This window comes from Pipistrellus kuhlii, unplaced genomic scaffold (genome assembly GCF_014108245.1).
Source record: "Pipistrellus kuhlii isolate mPipKuh1 unplaced genomic scaffold, mPipKuh1.p scaffold_m20_p_1, whole genome shotgun sequence".
Taxonomy (NCBI): Eukaryota; Metazoa; Chordata; class Mammalia; order Chiroptera; family Vespertilionidae; genus Pipistrellus; species Pipistrellus kuhlii.
This window is the reverse complement of record NW_023425404.1, coordinates 175,080,022-175,100,264: the sequence shown is the minus strand read 5'-3', so window position 1 is coordinate 175,100,264 and position 20,243 is coordinate 175,080,022. Positions and strand designations below refer to the sequence as shown.

The 20,243-nt window shown below is 47.1% G+C and overlaps 1 protein-coding gene across 1 annotated transcript; it reads left to right on the top strand.

Moving 5' to 3' along the window:
• The first annotated feature begins 15,855 nt into the window (after nt 1-15,855).
• Nucleotides 15,856-20,243, top strand: SHISA3 (shisa family member 3). The gene is made up of 2 exons (XM_036417484.2): nt 15,856-16,184; nt 18,657-20,243. Exons 1-2 carry the CDS (start codon nt 15,908-15,910, stop codon nt 19,094-19,096), a joined length of 717 nt encoding a protein of 238 aa, XP_036273377.1. The 5' UTR covers nt 15,856-15,907; the 3' UTR covers nt 19,097-20,243.

Below are 20,243 nucleotides of genomic sequence, written 5' to 3'. Positions count from 1 at the left end.
ATAGTTAAAGCATGCTCATATGTATGTATTTATTATAAGTGTCTGTGTTCCTACTGTAAGTCTGTTAAGCCTTTCCTTAGTTCAGATCTTGAAAGAAAGGGAATGAGAATGACTTTAGATAAGGGAAGAGAAATACCCTCAGGTTATCATTATTAAAATGTTTGTGAACACTAAGAAGTCAAGATGTTGATTCATTCCCCTTAAGAGATTAATACATTCAGTGCCTATGAAATCAAGGACGTCTTATATATGTTTGGAGCACAGGAATGATGCTTTTGAGCAGCAATTTTCAACCTTTTTCATCTCATGACACACACACTAATTACTAAAATTCTGTGGCACATCAAAAAATAGATTATATTTTTTCCGATCTGACAAAAAAAGGTATAATTTTGATCCATTCACACCGGACAGCTGTGTTGGTTGTTGTCATTTTTAAATAATAAAATTGATAGATCTAAAGGAAAAGAGGTCATTGCCCCCGACTACATAGTAAGGTATTACATGTTTTAAAAACTCTTGGGGCACCCTGGGCAAAAGTCGCTGCTTTAGAGAGTAGCCATTGCCTTTTGCAGTTCCAGTGTGTTCAGAAGGAAAGTGACAAGGAGCATACAGTGTGCTTTAAAAAAACACACAACCAGCCGAAACCGGTTTGGCTCAGTGGATAGAGCGTCGGCTTGGGGACTGAAAGGTCCCAGGTTCGATTCCGGTCAGGGGCATGTACCTTGGTTGCTTGCGGGCATATCCCCAGTAGGGGGTGTGCGAGAGGCAGCTGATCGATGACTCTCTCTCATCGATGTTTCTAACTCTCTATCTCTCTCCCTTCCTCACTGTAAAAACCAATAAAAAAAAATAAAAAAAAAAAAAAAAAAAACACACAACCAAACCAAACATACCCCTCCCCCCTATGGTATGCACATCCAAAGCGTAAAATATTCTTTTGAGTGCCATATGTAAACAGTGCTCCCACCGTGACCTCCAATTACTTTTATTTTCTGTAACATTGGCTGCAATTGCCATAATTTGCCATGCCCATTATTTCAGCTGCAGGTGTGAGACTGAGTGGATGTGCTCTAAGGCCTTGCTGGGGAAAGCCAAGCCTGACAGCTCCGTGAGCACGGAGTCCTGGTCCCAGGCAGGACAGCAGCCATGCAAACAACCTCACGGTGTGATTTACCTAAAGTTTGAGAAGAGGGCTGCTGCCACAGGGACTTTTTTGGTCTCATCAAGAAGCCTCTACCTCCAATGTGGCTAGATCCCTGCAGATAAATGCAACTGGTCAAAGGTAAGCAAGCGGGTGCTTTCCAAGGGCCTGATCCTGCTATAGTGGAGCAGGACAGCAGACAACCACAGTGCCAGGCACCCCCAGTCTCCCTCTCCCTCTGTGAGCCTGTGACTACAGTTTCGGGAGGAACCAAGCAGGACTAATCTGGGCCTCCCTGGAAGATCAGGAAGATCCACCAGGTCCTGGTATATCTGATATGGTCGACACCTTGCCAGGAGGGTTATCACTGAATTTCTTAAGAATAACACCACTATGAACCTAAAAATGTGTGTACATAAGTTACTATATATATATATATATATATATATATATATATATATATATATGCCTAAGCAACTATTTGACTGTTCACTATGAATTGCACTGACCACCAGGGGGCAGACACTCTATGCATAGGCATGGGAACATGGAACAGAATGATGAATCTCTGAGAGAAGTGGGGAGGGGGAAGGGCGGGAAGAGATTAACCAAAGATTTTATATGCATACTAGATGCCCAGTGCATGGATTCGTGCACTGGCAGGGTCCCTCAGTCTGACCTGCGGGGATCAGGCTGAAACCAGCAATCCAACATCCCCTGGACTGTGAGAGGGCACAGCCAGGCCAAGGCACCCCACCAGTGCACGAATCCATGCACGGGGCCTCTAGTATTTAATAACATGCCAATTGTTCTCTCTGTGTTCTCTTCCACCTGAGCACACTCTTCCATTGGCTTTGTGGGTTTCTCCATCCTCCATTAACTGACACTCACCTCAGGGCTCTGCAGCTCACTCATCCAGGCAATTATCCTTGGAGGATGAGGATTCCAGACCTTTTCCGAGCTCCCTATTCCTCCTTCTGCCTTCTGAGCCCTCTTCTTGGATGTTCCATCAGTATCTTATAATGCACTCTGTGGGGGGAAGAAAACACCTCATTATTATCTTCCCAAATCCATTGCTCTTTGTCTTCACCATGTGTGTAAGTTTTTCATACATAGGATATTCGATACTAAAAAAAAAAAAGAAAAAAAAAGAATGACTTATGTAAATTACAAAGCACAATTTTATTTTCTTTCTTTAAAAAATAATTTTAATATATATTAGAGAGAGACGATAAGAGAGAAGGGGAGAGATAGAAACATCGATTGGCTGCCTCTTGCATGCCCTCAACTAGGGATAGAGCCTGAAACCTGGGCGTATGCCCTGAGCGGTGACCTCCTGGTTTGTGGGTCAATGTTTAACCACTGGGCAACACTGGCTGGGCTATCAAGCACAATTTAAAAAATAGTATTTCGGGCAGCCTTCACTTAACTTAGGGATGAACACATTAAGCAATATTATTGCATCTGTGCAGAATTTCACTGTCCCAACTTCCTGGCTCCTTCTTGAGAGTATTCATTTCCTGTTTCCGCTGTAACAGTGGCCATGAATTTAGCAGCTTAAGGCAACATGAATATATTATCTAATGGTTGTGGAGATCAGAAGCATCCAGTGGGTCATCGGGCTGCATTCCTTCTGGGCCCCAGGGGAAAGTTGTCCTTTTGCCATGTTAGCTCTTAGAGGCTGCCTGCTTACTTGCTCATTGCCTGTCCTCCACCTTTTCTCACTGCAGCTCACTCAAGACTTGAGTGCAAATCCGGCTGTGGTTACTGCTACATCTTTCTTTTCTTCACCTTGAAAATTTTCCCAGTAATGCATCATCCCAGTAATTCACAGAAAACTGTTTCATGTGACCTACCTGTTTCATACTAGAGGACCATGAAGAGGATTTAGCACACCATGTAGGACATGGATTTGTATCTGGACATGGCATTTTTTAATGGCCTGGCTGTTGTCCTAGATACACTTTGAAATATCTCCCTCAGCTGGGCCTAAGTACTTTTTCTGGGAATCCTAAGAACTCTCTCTCTCTCTCTCTCTCTCTCTCTCTCTCTCTCTCTCTCTCTCTCTCTCTCCCCCCCCCCCCCCCCCCCCTCTCTCTCCTCAGGTGCCCTACACACCCCTAGCTCCAATATTTCCAACCCCCTGACCTTTCACAGAATGTTCTCTGCCCTCTTGCAGGACAGGATGATTTCTGGCAGCTCTGCTATCAGATCCCTTTGCTTGGAAGTGCATTTATTCTTCCTCCTAAGTAAAGAGTCTGCTCCAGAGGCCGATCCTTTTTAAGCCCATAATATTTAGTGAGAGCTGAGTGTTACACAAGTGCAAATGAAAGAAGTCTACAAAGTCAATTTTAATATTCTATACAACTAGTCTATTAAATTTTTCAACTGGAGAAAAAAAAATATCCAAACATAAAAGCGTAATGCACTTGTGACCCTTGAAATCTGAGCTTTTTAATAAAAAAGATGAAACTATGGAATGACACTCCCTCCAACACTAACGCATTTATTGATTTCAGAGATGAAGAGAGAGAGAGAAACATCAATTGGCTGCCTCCTGCACGCCCCACATTGGGGATTGATCCCGCAACCCAGGCATGTGTCCTGACTGAGAATTGAACTGTGACCTCCTGGTTCATAGGTCGACGCTCAACCGCCCAGCCAGCAGGCTGGGCATAACACATTTAGACGATCAGCCAGGCTCAGGTGTGTGTAATGTTTGCCAGGAAGGGGCTGATTAAGATGCCTGATTCTCTCGCTAATTGCAAGTCTGCCAGGTGACTCAAGACCTGTGTAAGAGCCTGGGCTCCCGAGTAGAACCAATTCAGTTTATTAAATTTCAAATTGTGTTAGTGAATTGAATAAAAACAAAGAAGATTTATTGAGAAAAAGAAATCAACCTCAATTTTTGTATCATATAATAAAACAACCAATTGATTAATGAAACCTTTCCCTGTTCTCATGGTGCAGCAGTCTCACAGGGAATGAGGAGACCACCCAGGGGATGGATTTAGACTCTGGAGGTGGTGAGAACATGAGTGCAGAGCTGATGCACGTGGCTGTGTGGTCTTGGGCAAGTTGCCGTACTTATAGTCCGAGTCTTCTCATAGGATGCTTGTGGCCATTAAACAAGGTGACATGTGGCAAATACCTACCATCGTACCAACAGAAAGTGGGAACCTAAAAACCGTTCTGAAAGATTTTCAGACCCATGAGTGTGATATAAAAATAACTGACATTTTATGATCGTTATATTCAGGGTATTTTTTTTCCAACCGCTAAGAATAACTTAATGAAAATAAGTCTATGTTCCATCTATTTTAAAAAAGTGATCATTGATTTATCTTCAGTGAATCAAAAACCCTAATGTTCACTGATTATCACCATTTTATATGAAGTTTTCTTAAACAGTGCTTTTTGTGTGAATAACTTACTTTTCCTTCTTATAACGAAACCGCTGAGGTCTAGCAATACCATCAAGATGTTAGAATATTTTCATTCAATTAACTTAAATTATGTAATGTGAAAATGACTGCCGGCCAGAAGGCAGATGGCCAGTGTAGTTCTGGTGGGAAATTATATTTCACACATCGGTTTATTTAGTTAGAATTTTCTTGGGGCAATAAAAATAGTGTTACATAGAAATCGGTTGTATCTAACCTCACACACACCGCCATAAATGAGTTTTGCAAATTCTACACGGACTGATGGTGCAGAGCTCTCAGAGGGCACTTTTACCGTAAAATAGGACTCTATCAGGCTCTATATTTGTATTGCTAGACCTCAGCGGTGTGGATAGCTGAAATGCTCCAGATAACAGATTTAAAGTAACAGAACAGTAAACATGTCAACTATTTGGATTGGAACATTTTCTGATTGTATAATGCACTTATTTTTTTCTTCAACGGATTTTATGTGGATTAGGATGCAAGCTTTTCTTAATGACTCATGATAAGGAATCCAATCCAGATCTTAGGATTTGAATTATTCCCACCATGTCACTCCTGGGTTCACTTTCCTTCGTATAAATTTGCTGACAACACATGAGACATGATACTTTCAATGACCTGTCCCAAGACACTGTTCTGGCAGGAATACTGTCCAGATCAGCAAAGATGGAGGTCTCAGCAGAGACCCCAGCACCACCTCCTCCTCCAGCCATTTATGCAGAGTCCATCAGGATCTGGCCTCTGCCATCCTGTGTGCAACCGGGAGAGGAGCTCAGGGGAGTGGTGGTGGTGATGGTGGGGGTGGTTAAGAACCATCGCTTGTGTCTTCAAAGTTGTGTCTTCAAGAACCATGGGCCAATTGACATCATTTGGAAAATCTGGAAGGATGTTGCTCAAAATGTCCAGGTCACATACTGATTGTTCTGTGCAGGTCTGAGACAGCATGTGTCCTCTTGGTGTCAACCCAAGGGAGGGGAGGTAATAAAGTATCTAAATTTAAAATGGGGGCCTAAGGCAGGGATTGGCAAACTCTGGCTTGCAAGCCAAATCTAGCCCACTCCATGTCTTACATAGCGCACAATTTTGAAAGGTGGTTATATTTTCAAATAATTTTAAAAACACATAAGAAGAATGTTTCGTGACAAGATAAAATTGCATGAAATTCAAATTTCAATGTCCATAAATAAAGTTTTATTGGAACACAGCCATGTCCATTCATTTACATTCATCCATGTCTGCTTTTGTGCTATAACATCAGTCGAGTAGTAATGATGGAGACCATATGGCACACAAAGCCTAAAATATTTACTATCTGGTTTTCTTGTAGAAAAAAATTGCTGACCACTGGTCTAGAAGAATAAATTTTCTTTGTCTTCTGCCTTGAAATTACTTTTTTTTTTTGACTGAGAATGAGAAAGTAAGGCTCTTTCTATGCTTATAAAAGCCCACCCACTCTTATAAATAATGGTGAGGAATTATTCCCAAATCTCATGGTGGAAGTGCCAACAATGTATGTGTATGTGTGTTTATGTCTACAGATACAAAGTATTTAAAATACTTAAGTGTATTTCAAGCTGACCACCACGTGTGATGATAATTACAAACATAAATTTTCCTTGTAGAAGGATAATATTTATTAAATTATGTCAATAGCTTAAACAACACATCTCATTTTTTTCTAACCTTCCCATTAGCCAGCCAAAGGCATTCATTTACATAATAGTGTTCAGAATTTGTTAAAATAATGAAAGGTAAGAAAGAGAAAGAGAAGGTAAATGTCCAGGTATAAATGAAGGGGATTTTTTTTAAAAGCACATAAAGAGACAATGGTCTTGAGAATCTGAGGATCTTCTAAATTCTTTAATTTATTCTTTACTTAGGAGCTCTGCCTATGTGACTTCAAGCTTATGATTAGCCATTGGAAGAAAGAACCCGTAAATGATATTAGAGAAGTCCTTGACCCCTGGGAAAAGGGAAAGGATGCACACCCCCCCCCCCCCCCCCAAAGCCCTCGTGGAGACTGGGTGAGAGAGGGGTACACATTTAAGAAGCAATAGTGAGACAAGTGTGTTCTGGTTACCAAGTTCAACTACCAGAGGGAGTGAGGAGATGGGAGAGTGTCAGAAAATCCAGGATAAAATCACAAGCAGAGTGGTCCCTGGCTGGTGTGGCTGAGTTGGTTGGAGCATCCTGCCATGCACAGAAGGGTCTCAGGTTTGATTCTTGGTCAGAGCACATACCTAGGTTTTGGGTTTAATCTCTGGCCATGGCACTGGGGTGGGGAAACTGATCGATGTTTGACTCTCACATTGATGTTTATCTTTCCTCTCTCTTTAAAATAAATAAAAAAGTATGTCCTCTGGTGAAGATTAAAAATAAAAAAGCAGGCTGCGGTTTGCTTCTTTCTCTGTTGGACGGAGATCAGCACAGTGTGTGACCTTGCTCCAATGTGAGGAAGCCAGTTAAAATGGCAGTAAGGGGTGGACAGGCGGAAACATACACTGAGTGGCCAGATTATTATGACCTCTGAGCACATAATAATCTGGCCAGTGATTATATATATATATATATATATATATATATATATATATATATATATATATATATATATATATTGGGCCCAGTGCATGAATTTGTGCATGGGTGAGGTTCGGCCAGCTTCGCCAGGGGGAGGGGACATTGGTGGTTGACTGGTCTGCCTGCTGGTCCAACTCCTGGTTGAGGGGGCAATTTGCATATTAGCCTTTTATTATATAGGATATACACTGAGTGCCAGATTATTTTACGTTCAGAGATCAGACTAATCTGGCCACTCAGTATAAATATTAGGTTAGCACTGGGAACCTCTCCTGGCTCCTGTGTATTGTAGAGAGATTTACTAATGAAGGCTCTCTCATGCTATACAGGCAACAGGGACAATAGCTGATGGTGCTGGCTGGCGGGGTTGCCACATTGAGGACCATTTACCCTGTGGCCAAGGACTGCGGATAGACTGCTCAAGGCAAGCAGACCTGAGGAGGAGAGGGCCAAGTAGAGAGATCCACAGTGCCCCTAAGAGCCAAGGTGGAGCTGGGACAGGGAGGGTCACAGGCCCCTTCCAAGCTTAGAGAACAAACCATGTGCTTGCCAACCACAGACGTATGCTCAGGCCAAGAGAAAAGCCAAGACAGATAGATAGAAGAGATATAGGAAAACAGACCCTGTGTGAGGAAGTAAAGCACTCCCTCATATAAAAAAAAAAGTAAACTAAATTTGGTGCCAGACTTTGTGACTTTTTACACTTTCTTAAGAAGTTGAAGATTTCCAGTCTTCAGGAAAGCTGAGGTTGCCAAGTAAATTCTAGATGGAAGAGGCAGAATGGCACATAAATGAAAGAATTACTGCATCCTAGCGTTGAATATATTGCATTGGAATAGCCCTGCAGACGGCTACAGACGTGATCTCTATTTCAAGCCCAATTCAAATGGAGAAGCCAAAAAAAGACGCCAAGGATGAGTTTTCTTCTTGTCCTTGACTGCAAAGCTGTGCTAAAGCGTCATGAAGTGGAGTGGCTGCACAGAATGAACGGTCGGATAAAGTCAGATGACGGGTCAGATAAAATCAGAAGGAACTCTGAATGCACAGTTCTGAGGGCACATGAGTTCTAGACACAAAACGCTGATATTTAGGAAGATGACACTGTCCACCCCTTTACTGTAGGAGTGGGTGACATGGAGTTCACTTTCCATGCTGCAGATCTGATTGTGTCTGTTACATCCAAGTTCCCTGGCTCTCGCTCTCACGTAATACACAGCAGGTGTTTGCAAGCCAAGGTCAAGAGTGCATTCTGTATTCCCGAGACAGAGGAAACTTAGCTGACCCATAGCAGGTGGCAGTTAGGATCTTTTCCTCATTGGCCCCTTATGTTACCAGCATATAACCAAACACCAGCTATCTGAAAAGGAGAAAAAAATTTAAATAAAAGATACCTTTGACAGCAATTATATGGGACCCTCAAAAAAATTCCTAATGATTTACAAACTTTAAGGATGACTTAAAAATTTTTAGCCCTAGCCTGTTTGCTTGGTGGCTAGAGTGTGGGCCTGTGGACTGAAGGGTCCCCGGTTCAATTCCAGTCAAGGGCACATGCCTGGGTTGTGGGCTTGATCCCCAGTAGGGGACGTACAGGAGGCAGACAATTAATGATTCTCTCTCATCATTGATGTTCCTCTATCTCTCCTTTCCTTTCTGAAGTAAATAAAAGTATATTTAAAAAAAATTTTTTTAAACATTGTATGGCTAATAAATATGAGAAGGGGAGTAAGAAGACAGAAACAAGACAAGAATGCTCTGTTTTCTTTCCTCTCCGAAAACCTTCCCAGCTAAAGAACATGTGGCTTCTGAGCAGCAAAATACCATGTTTCCCGGGTCAGTTCTGCTCCACACCCTGCTGAAAGCCAGCTCCTGGAGAGCCCAGGGACCAGGCTGGCATTCGGCAAGCACTCAGAAGGAAATGCCCCTTGCTGAGTAAGGGGTGGAGCTGGGGGAGAATCCATCTACCCTCAAGGAAGTTTCAATTAACTGTAGATGCCAATTAATTTAATTTATATTTCTGCATGAGAAATGTCACTCTATTATACATGCGCTGGAAAAATGCCAGGAACTTAGGTTCATAAATTACATCTCTACTGACACAGTATGGAATCATAGACTAACTGGATACTTATTAAATGCCCACCTGTTCTTGGGGGCTACGCTTTGTAGAAATCTAGCTGAAATAAGGTCTGTCCAGCAGTGTCTGTCTCTACTCTGATCATCGGAAACCCTCCCTTACCCGCCTCTGTTCCTATAGCTTTGGGGCCCATATCAGGAGAATAATTCTAAAATTGAATAATCAATACTCAATTGCCAGTGGTTATGAATGGGCCCATTGAATGAATAAGGGAATGAATGATGGAGAACTGTAAATAATCCATTCCAATTAACCAGGGCATAGGCCTGTTCTGGATAGCAGGAAACTTGCCATGATTACTTGACTGTAGATTCAAACCAGCTGGTGCTGGGTAATGCCTACTGGTTCTGAAGCCCCTGCTCTGAGCCAGATTTGCTACAGTTTGTTTTGAACCCTACAACCATCCTTTCAGGAAAGGACCATTCCCTTTCACACACACACACCCTCATTTTAGAGACATGAAAACTGAGGTCCAGGAAGCTAAAATGACCTTGCTCAAGGTGACATGATCAGAAAGAGGCATGCTCAAACCCAGACTTGTCTGACTCAAAACTAGACTATTCTTTCTATTCTGCTGGCTGATTTTCTCTGCATCATAGCTCTATTCTGCTAGACAAGTCTCACTACTGTCTCAATGAGGATCGGCCCATAACTGCCCTATTCTAACAGTACCAACACACTGGACAGTTCTTTTTTTTTTTTTTAAATATATTTTATTGATTTTGTACAGAGAGGAAGGGAGAAAGATAGAGAGCTAGAAACATTGATGAGAGAGAGTCATCTATCAGCTTCCTCTTGCACACCCCCTACTGGGGATGTGCCCGCAACCAAGGTACTTGCCCTTGACCGGAATCGAACCTGGGGCTCTTCAGTCCCCAAGCCGATGCTCTATCCATTGAGCCAAACCAGTTTCGGCTGGACAGTTCTTGATGAGCTACATTTACAATTAAATCACCAGGAGTTGACTCTACAAATTCCCCTGCCCAGAGGAGCCACCCTGCTCTCCCCTGGTGCAGCTCCCAGAGACTCAGCTTTAGACAATAGGGGCCGTATGTCAGTTGTCACTCGTTCGCAACCTTCATTGAATGTTTCTAGTCAGTTATTCACTCAGCATTTACTGAGCACTCACTATGTACCAGGATATAATAAGGAAGAAGGATGTCAAATTATTGGGGGACACAGAAGACCTATCACAAAATCACAACGAGGTATGGTAAATATTCTATGTTTACAAGGAAAAACATTGATTTTTGTCATTTATTCAGTCATTCACTGATGCCCTCTATGACTGCTTACTGAGTGTGTATGATGTGCTAGGCCAGGGGTCGGCAAACTCATTAGTCAACAGAGCCAAATATCAACAGAACAACGATTGAAATTTCTTTGGAGAGACACATTTTTTAAACTTAAACTTTTAACACCACTTCTTCAACATAGACTCGCTCAGGCCATGGTATTTTGTGGAAGAGCCACATTCAAGGGGCCAAAGAGCCGCATGTGGCTCACGAGCCACAGTTTGCTGACCCCTGTGCTAGGCAACAGGTCCACTCTACCAAGTGCAAGCCAGGGCCAGACTAGACCTGGAGGCCACCAGCCTGCCTCTGCCCCGCTCCCTCCTTCTTCCCATCCCTGACACCATCTGGTACTGCCCGGGCTCTCCTGTACCTGTCTGAGCACCCTGTTCTGTGTTTACCAATTTTTAACCACCTTCCCCTAGAACCACTTAAGACCAGGAAGAGAATTCTGTGAACTGGAGAAGCAAACACGGGTTCCCAAGCTTGCGTGGGAGTGCTGGGATCCCAAGGCCCAGGGATTGGTGTGGAAAGGTAGGAAATGGGCTCTGGGTGAGCATATGTCCCTTTGGCTCAATTCATTCCTCCACCTGTGGTTGGAGGCAAGGGCCGAGGAGGCCCCAAGGGGCAAGGGGATGGTCCTCAGGCCAGCAGCCTCCCCATCACCTGGGAGCTTGCCTGGACGTGTAGCGATTCAGGCCCCTCCACAGACTCTGGAGATCACATTCTGCATTTTAACAAGGTCTCTGGGTGACTCATATGCACGTTTGGTTTAAGAAACAGTGCTTCAGGAGCCCTCTGTCTAGTTCCCTCTTTATAAACCAAGAGGCTGAGGCCAGCTAAAGCACAGTTTGGGGGGGGGGTCCAGGTTGGGGCTGGGAGCATACTTCTGGGCATCTTGCTATTCTCTAATGGTGAATATCTTCCAAAGCAAATTTGAGGGGGAAAAAATATTTTCCAAGTAACTCAGATTGACTTGCTCCTAGAATAAGAGATTTATGAGTGATCCAAGAAAGAGAATTAAAAAAATCCTGGGAAAAGCAATTAAAGGAAGGTTGGTGATAACTCCTCACTGCAGGAAAGAAGTTGAGGGACGGTTGAAAAACTTGTTTTCTATTTTATTTCTGGATCCAGTGCAAGTCAGCTGGAAGAACTTCCATAGCCAAAATTAATTGTCACTTTTAATTTACTTTTTCACTTCTGTATTCCTTTGGCCTTTTCTCCTCCTTTCCTGAGTACATTTTAGTTTCCACCCCTTTTGATGTACCCATTTTGCCGTTTTTGCTTCATGTCTCTGTTTTCGCTTTTCTCAATCTTTCACTTTGTTCTAAAGAAAATCAAGCAAAGAGAAGCAGAGAAGACAAGGTTTAAAAACATGGTCTGGTGCTAGTTTTGTACTGTTGCAAATTTCTATCAATTAAAAACAAAAAGTATTTTTAACAAGTAATTTTTATTCATACATAACAAATAGAATTGCATTTTGATTTTTATAAGTACCTTACAACCAGCTAAATTATTACCTCATTGCCAATTGTGTTTCAGTTTTGTCTCTTCCATCTTCACATCTCCATTCTTCCTCCCTTCTCCCCTCCCTCCCTCCTTTGTCCCTCCCTTCCTTTTTTTTCCCTTCTTCCTCCTCCTCCTCTTCCTCCTCCTCCCTTCTCTCTCTCTCTCTCTCTCTCTCTCTCTCTCTCTCTCTCTCTCTCTCTCTCTCTCTCTCTCTCTCTCTCCCTTCCTCCTTCCCTCCTCCCTCCTTCTTCTCTCATTTGTTAAAGCAAATCCCAGATGTCATATCATGGAACTCATTTCCTATACAATTTCCTGGAGGTAGGGCCACAAGAGAATGTAGGCTGAAGAAGTGATCTCTTATGATTTTCTTCATCAAAATATGGAATTTGTATTTCTGAGATAAGGAGAAATATAGAATTTCTAAAACTGCTATATAATCCCTCAGATGGTGTAGATCTTATTTTCCATCTCCACACTCTCCTCCTAGAGTCTTGAGGGAGATCTACGAGAATTTTTTTAAAAATATTCTTTTATTATTAAAGTGGTAACAGAATAATAGAAACTTTGGGTGTTTAAAAACCCAAGAGGAAGTGTCTATTCTCTTCCTGTGCCCAAAGAGCTTTCAGAGACCATCTCTTTTGCAGTTAAAATTCGTCCATGTTGCCCAGCCCGCATAGCTCAGTGGTTGAGCATTGACCTATGAACCAGGAGATCACGGTTCAATTCCGGGTTAAGGCACATGCCTGGATTGCAGGCTCAGTCCCCAGTGTGGGGTGTGTGGGAGGCTGCCTGTCAATGATTCTCTCTCATCATTGATGTTTCTATCTCTTTCTCCCTTCCTCTGTGAAATCAATAGAAAAATTTGTCCATGTAAAATTTGAGGAGATATTCTGTGTCAAGGAACCAAACACACTCCCTATGTAGTCCTGAAACAGATCGTCATAATAGTTTAAAGGCACTTTGGATCAGGATCGAGATATGAAAGCATGGCGTACATCACATCTATGGAGTATCAAATCATTTGAAGGTCTGGTTATTTTTCATTAGTTAATATCCAAGGAAATTTGAGTTAAATACCCTCGAAATAAGTCAAATAGACAGAGGCTTTGACTGAGGGAATTAATTATGCCGGTGTGTTAGGGAAAAGAATCCCACTGTGGCATGGGGAATGTAATTAATGGGAGGTGAGTGCCAACAAATCACTCCTTAAAAATATTAATGCTATCAAAGAACAGCTGGATAATGAGAGAAACTTGACCCGTGGGGGACTCTCAGGGGTTGCCGTAGCTACTAGAGAACTTTATGCAGTTGTGATGTAATGGAATTCCTCTCCATTTAACAAAAATAATATTAAAAGGTGTGGTTCTGGGCAAGTTATGAGCCGTAAACACGTCTTTGTAGTTTTATCATCTTATTATAATCACCATGTCTCACTTTTGCTGTGGTTCTAAATGACTTTCCCTCTTAATTGCTCAGGATATATATAACCCAAACAACACTCCTAAAAAGCAACTTTTAAAGAGCCCTTTTTTGTGTGTAAATAAAAAAAACAGCATCCGAGTCATTTCTGCAAAAAACAATGCCATATGCTCAATTTTTAAGTCAAGAAAAACTATCCCACTGTGTGTGGATGAAAGCCTGAGTTTAATTTGCTTTTTCTTTATAGCTTCTCATTGTCCCAAGGAAAATCTAAGCGAGCAATAAAGTTAAATACTGATTTACATGGTCCTACTGAACATCTGAAGCCTTGGGTGTTATTTTGACATTCGCATAACTCCGTGCTAATCCTGATGTTTAAAATCAGAAATCAGAAGTAGTTCTTGACTTGGGGTATACTTTTAACTTAGATTTTAAAAAAGAAACCTCTCCCTTCAGTGTATATATATATTTACGCTTCTCTGAGCCGCTCTTCGGGAAGCCCCAGGCGTGGTGAATGCTTTTTTTATGATCGCACATTTTCATGTCTGGTCGCAGCACATTTTGTCTCTTTTGGTTCACTCAACTCAACCAACATCTAAATCAGGGTCGCGGGCATTCAGCGCGTGTGACAAACCGGTTGAGATACGCGGGGCCGGGCAGTGGTCTCACAGGCCAGCGCAGGATGAGAGGAAGTGCAGGATGCAGTAAAAACAAATTCTCCAGTGCAGCCCGGATTTCACATAACACCCCTTTCACAAGGCACTTAAGCCGCTGAAGGAGCAGTGCCCCCGAAAATAGCACACAGGGGACGCATCCTTTAAGGAAATGTGTTTCTCTGCCCGAACGGGAGTTCAGAGCTGCTCCATTATCATCCGTTTTGTTCTTTGATTTCCTCCTCTGCGGGGCGTGAATGGAGGAAAAGTGGTGCTCTTTGAGGTTTTGCAAGTTGCCCTGGTGGGTGAGTGGGGTAACCCCTTGATTCTTCACTCAGTGGCCGCGCAAGTTAGGGGCGGGTGGGGAGAGAGTGCGTGTGTGTGTGTGTGTGTGTGTGTGTGTGTGTGTGTAAGAGAGTGTGTGTGTGAGTGTGTGTGTGTAAGAGAGTATGTGTGTAAATGTGTGTGTGAGTGTGAGTGTAAGAGTGTGTATGAGTGTGTGTGTATAAATGAGCCGGCTTGCTGCAAGGGGTGGTGGTGGGGGAGAGGAGAGTGGAAACAGTTGCAGTCTCAGTGCACATACTGGCGGCCCCCAAACATCCTGTTATCCGTCCAGAATCCTTGGAACAGGTGTCCTAAGAATGAGTGCGGATGGCGCCACCAGCGACAGAAGAACCGACAAGCCTCAGCCCCCCTCAGTGTTTCCCAAAGTGTGGTACGTGTCCCCCCCAGGGGTACCGGAAGAGTTTGGTGGGGGTACGCGTTGCACCGGAGTTTGGTGAGGATATGCACCGCACCGTGCTTAGCTGCACCTAATTTTACGTTCTCATGAGTACCAGGGATACTCAGCGTTACCAAAATTAAAGAAGGGGTACACATATGTCAAAAGTTTGGGAAACACTGAATAAAAAGCATCAGCCCGCGTCCGCACCCTCGCACTGCGCAACCCGGCGGCCCTCTCCTTCCTCCTGCGGGATGCTCTGAGCTGAGCGGGAGTTGGGGTGTGTGTGGGGAGGTGCCCGGACTCCTCGGGGTTAGAGCCCGTGGGGTGCGCGGTGGGCGGGGGTGGCCGGGGAGGGCGGAGGGTGGCGCGCCCTCGGCGATTAGCTCCTGCGGCGCGACCCGGGAGGGCGGACTCTTTCCTCACTCACACCCCCCCCCCCCCCAGCTCCCCCGCCCTCCTCCCTTTTAAAGGACGCGGTGCAGGCTGAACTGTCAGCAACCGGAGGCCATTCTTACCGGCCAGGCCGGCTGACTCCTGCTCCCGGGACAGACGGGGGGCGGATGCCGAGGAGCCACACGTGGGGGGACTTCACATCCTCCCTCCTGGGGCGCCGCTCCGGACCTGCAACGTTGCCCGCCGCGGGCGCGATGGCCCCCGGGCGCAGTGCACCGGGAGGCCGCCTAGGGTTCGACGCGGCCCCCGCGTCGGGAGCGGCGGGAGCGCTATGAGCCGGGCCCAGGGCGGCAGCAGCGGCCCCCGCATCGCCTCCCGCCGGCGTCGCCCGCGGGTCCCCGTCCCCGGGCCCCCGTCCCCGGGCCCCCGCGCACCATGCCGAGCCCCGGCCCGCGGGCGCCCCCGCGCAGCCCTTGCCGCCTCCCCAGCCCCCGATAGCTGATCCCCCCGGGAGCGGCCGCGGCCACCGAAGGAGCCTCCCGCGCCCCGATTCCCGCTCAGCCCTCCGGTCTCCCGCCGCGCCCCTCCCTCCCGGCCGCCCCGGAGCGCGGCGATGGGGGCGCTGCTGGCGCTGTGCCTGCTGCTGGGCGGGCTGCGCGGGGGCCCCGCGGGCGCGCAGCCGGCCGGGGAGTACTGCCACGGCTGGGTGGACGCGCAGGGCAGCGACCATGACGGCTTCCAGTGCCCAGAGGACTTCGACACCCCGGACGCCACCATCTGCTGCGGCTCCTGCGCGCTGCGCTACTGCTGCGCCGCGGCCGACGCCCGCCTGGAGCAGGGCGGCTGCACCAACGACCGCGGGGAGCTGGAGCACCCCGGCATCCCGGCGCGTGAGTGCGGGTCCCCCTCCCCGGCCGGCTGGTGTGAGGGCGGGCGGGCTGAAGGGCGCACGGGGCGGGCTGAAGGGCGCACGGGGCGGGCGGGCGGGCGGACGGGGAGGCGCCCGGTCTCCCGGGTCGATGCAGAGGGGGCGCAGGGAGCTGGAGAGGCCCGGTGACTCGAGGGCAGACGGCTGCGGCTCGCGGGCCCTCGGGGGGCTGCAGAGAAGGGCTGTGGGGGCAGCCACCAGGCTGGCCTTGGTTTTGGGGGTGATGAGGGCGCCCCATGGCGGGCCCCATCACTCCGCAGAGACGGCAGCGCTTGGGGCGCGCTCCTCTGCAGCCCCGCAGGGCCAAGGAGCTTCAGCCCCCGCTTTTGTGGTCCTTTGGTGGCGTTTCTAAACCGCTCTCCCATTTTCCGACTTCCTTTCACTCCTCTGCATCGAATTACCCCGGGCGGCCCGCCCCCCATTGTCACGCCTTTCAGGACCGCGGGGTCCGCGCGGCGGAGACGGAGAACCGGGGTCGCAGGGCCTTCCCCGCCCCCTATTCTCACGTCGGAAAACACGGGTCAAATTTCCGCTCACTTCAGAGCGGAATAAATCACAACCCCGGCAGAGAAACTTTACACTCTAGGGGAAAAAAAAAAAAAAAAAAGGAAAAAAAAGCTTTCCACCTGAGTCAGAACATCAGGGAAACCCTTCAGAGCCCCCGGCGATGGCTTTATGGCCCGGAAACCGGAGGGGCGGGCGCAGCTGGGCGCCCCGCACCCCGGGCTGAGCGCCCCGGACCCCAGGCTGGGTGCGGAGGTCGGAAACCTGCGGGGGAAAGTCCAGCCTGGCCAGGTGGAGAGAGAATGAATGAATGAATGAATGAATGAATGAATGAACGGCGCTGGCGCTCTCCCTCCTGCCCCCGCCAAGAGAGGGAGGGTAACCCGCAGAAAAGGGGGCCCGCTCGCCCCCAGAATTTCATTGGACTTTCAAGAAATGTAGCTTTGGAGATCAGGCTACCCAGCCCAGAGGATTCGGGAAGCGGAAAGGAGGGAGCTCTAGGCAGATAGTTAGAAAAATACACTCTTCTCGCTTTGGGAGACCCGGTGCTCTCCATAGACACAGAGTGGGTGTCAGCGACCAGTCTGCTTTGGGGACTTCTTCCCGGGACCCCTTGGCTCTGCTCAGAGAGCACAGCCCCCGCGCTCCCTGAGGCTGGGAACTGGCAGGCTCTCCCAGGCTGTGGCTCTGTGGTCTGCCAGCTGTGCCACCTTGGGCAAGTGACTGAACCGCTCTGGGTCTCTTCTCGCCCCTACAAGGGGCATGCCGCTCTCAGAGGCAGGTTGGGGATGGCAGAGCCTGCAGGAACGCTGGGCAGCACTCAGTCCTGTTCGCCCTGCCTTCCACAGGTGTGACTCAACATGGCCCAATTGGGGGGTGGGGGGTGGGTACTGAGGAGATTGCACCCAGGAGCCCACAGACGTGGGGGTTGATAGTTCCCGGTCACTCACTGCCTGGGCGAATGTAGAAAACTCTCTGGTATCTTCTCGTATCTGGAAAATAGGGCATATCATGCCCACCCTATGGGACCTGAATCAGATGACACATAAAGAAGAGCCACATGGAGGTAGGGCCTTGGTCAACGCGGGTTTTCTTCTGTCTCCAAGCTGGAGGTTGCCTGCAGGTGCGGCTCTGTCAGTCAGGGGGTGCCTCTGGGGTGGGAAATGGCCTGTCTGCCTTGTGGAGAGATGAGGAAATGGGGGTTTGCTCTGTGGGAAGGATGCTCTCCCACAAAGTCTGGGGCCACCAAGGCCGAGGATTGCATCATGATCTCCCGAAAGTTCGGCCCGATCGTGCCAGAGTCTGAGTGGGAATGGAGAGGCACGCATGTGGCTGCTGAAGCAGGCATCCCGACTTATTTCTGGAAACATCCAGAGATGACCATTTGTGATGCATTAGGAGACACGGTTCGCTGGGGCCCACTACGGGTTTCTTCACTCTGTTCTCTCCATAGCCTGGCACATTCGGGGGGGGGGGGGGGGGGGGGGGGGGGCTCATTCAACAGGCCTCGTTCTCTTCACGTAGATGGGAGACCTGGGATGGGAGATGGATTTTCAGCCCCGGATAGGGGTCAAAGCCCTAATGCCTCACCGTGATAAAACGACTAAAACCCGGATTTAGACCCACAGTTACAGTAACCGAGAAAAACCCGCCGTTTCCTTTCCGCGGTGCGTGAACAGGCTTAGGTCTGTTCCTTCTGACTTCCAGATGTGCAAGATGATGGCTAATTGCTAACAGAGGCTACAATATCAGTTTCCTTCCTCTCCGCGAGGAGTTCACACTCGAGGAGTTCCCAGTAACCAGCGCTGAGAAGTTGGGCTGGCCAGTGGGAGCACTGAGCCACCCACCTCCCAGCCCCAAGCTTCCCGGAGTTTTGGGGGACCCCTGTCTCAGCACCTGTCTATGTCTTTTTTTTTTTCTTTCCTTTTAGAGCCTGTCTATGTCCCTTTCCTGATTGTGGGCTCCATCTTCATCGCCTTCATCATCCTGGGCTCTCTGGTGGCCATCTATTGCTGCACCTGCTTGAGACCCAAGGAGCCCTCCCAGCAGCCAATCCGCTTCTCCCTCCGCAGCTACCAGACAGAGACCCTGCCCATGATCCTGACCTCCACGAACCTCAGAGCCCCTTCCCGGCAGTCCAGCACGGCCACCAGCTCCAGCTCCACAGGGGGCTCCATCCGCAGGTTCTCCTTTGCCAGGGCGGAGCCGGGCTGCCTGGTGCCCTCGCCACCCCCGCCATACACCACGGGCCACCCCATCCACCTGACCCAGCCGTCCGGCTTCCTGGTGTCACCCCAGTACTTTGCTTACCCGCTCCAGCAGGAGCCCCCACTGCCTGGGAAGACCTGTCCAGACTTCAGCTCCAGTTGATAGGCCCGGCTATAAACCCAGCCAGCGCGCAGCACCAGGGCAAAAGGCGGGACGCTGGCCGCTGTCATTGCCACAGATGTTGGCGAGGAGACTTCCCTCGAACCCAGCAGTGCGTGGAGGAGAGTGCTAGGAAAACACGGCCCTTCCTGGCCTCCAGGCACCTGGCGGCCGTCACAGAATGACTGTGTTAGGTCATTGCTTTCAGGCTTGGAAAACATGGTGAGCAGTACGTCTCCATGTGCGCTACTTTTACTCAAAAGGTACCGTAGTTCAGACGTCACAGTTGCGTACAAGTTGGAGATGTTTTATTGGACAACAACTCAGCTGTACTGTTTAGGAAAAGTCTACATGTTGTTTTTTCATTATAAGTTGCTTAGTGAATTATCATACAAATGTATGCATACATAAGAAAGGGCAGTACCTGGTTGTAGGAGTTATTATTGAAGGTCCACTTAAAAGAATTAACTACTAAGTAAATGGAGGGGACTGTAAACAACCTATTTATGATTTTGTGAGCAACCTAACCATGAATAATAATTAGCACCCTCAGAAACAGTTACTTTTAAAATTAACGATTACATTGTGTTTAAAGGATAAGAGCTTTTTTTCAGAATACAAGATTTCGATAACCACAGGAGGTGTTTAAAGTGCTCAGTATTTACTCAGCTATTCATGGGAACACAGGATGTATGTGAGCGCGTTTCCTCCCCAACTCACCGGAGGGAATATTTATTGCAGACTTTTTGCTCAGCAATCTTTTTTTCTGTGTAAGTGAACGTTGGACGGTTAGGTCTTAAAACATATGTAAAATGTGTTATGTACAAATGTAAAGATTTATAATTTAATGGATTTACCACATTGACGGTACTAATTATTTAGTAGTCACACTGTAATTTGTTATGTTAATATTAACTGTGGAGTTCAAAGTCCAGCTACTGGTTATAATCATCTAATGTTACATATCCCAAATGCCACTGAGTTCCATGTCTGATGTGACTATGCATTTGGGCATGTATCCTGCTGGGTTAGAATAAATAAAATACTTGTTTTCGTGAAATCTATTTGGAAATTTTAGAGCAAAGCTCTAATGATTTTATCTCTTTAATGATACTCTTTGCTATGCAATAAAAAGAAAACTTTTACTTAA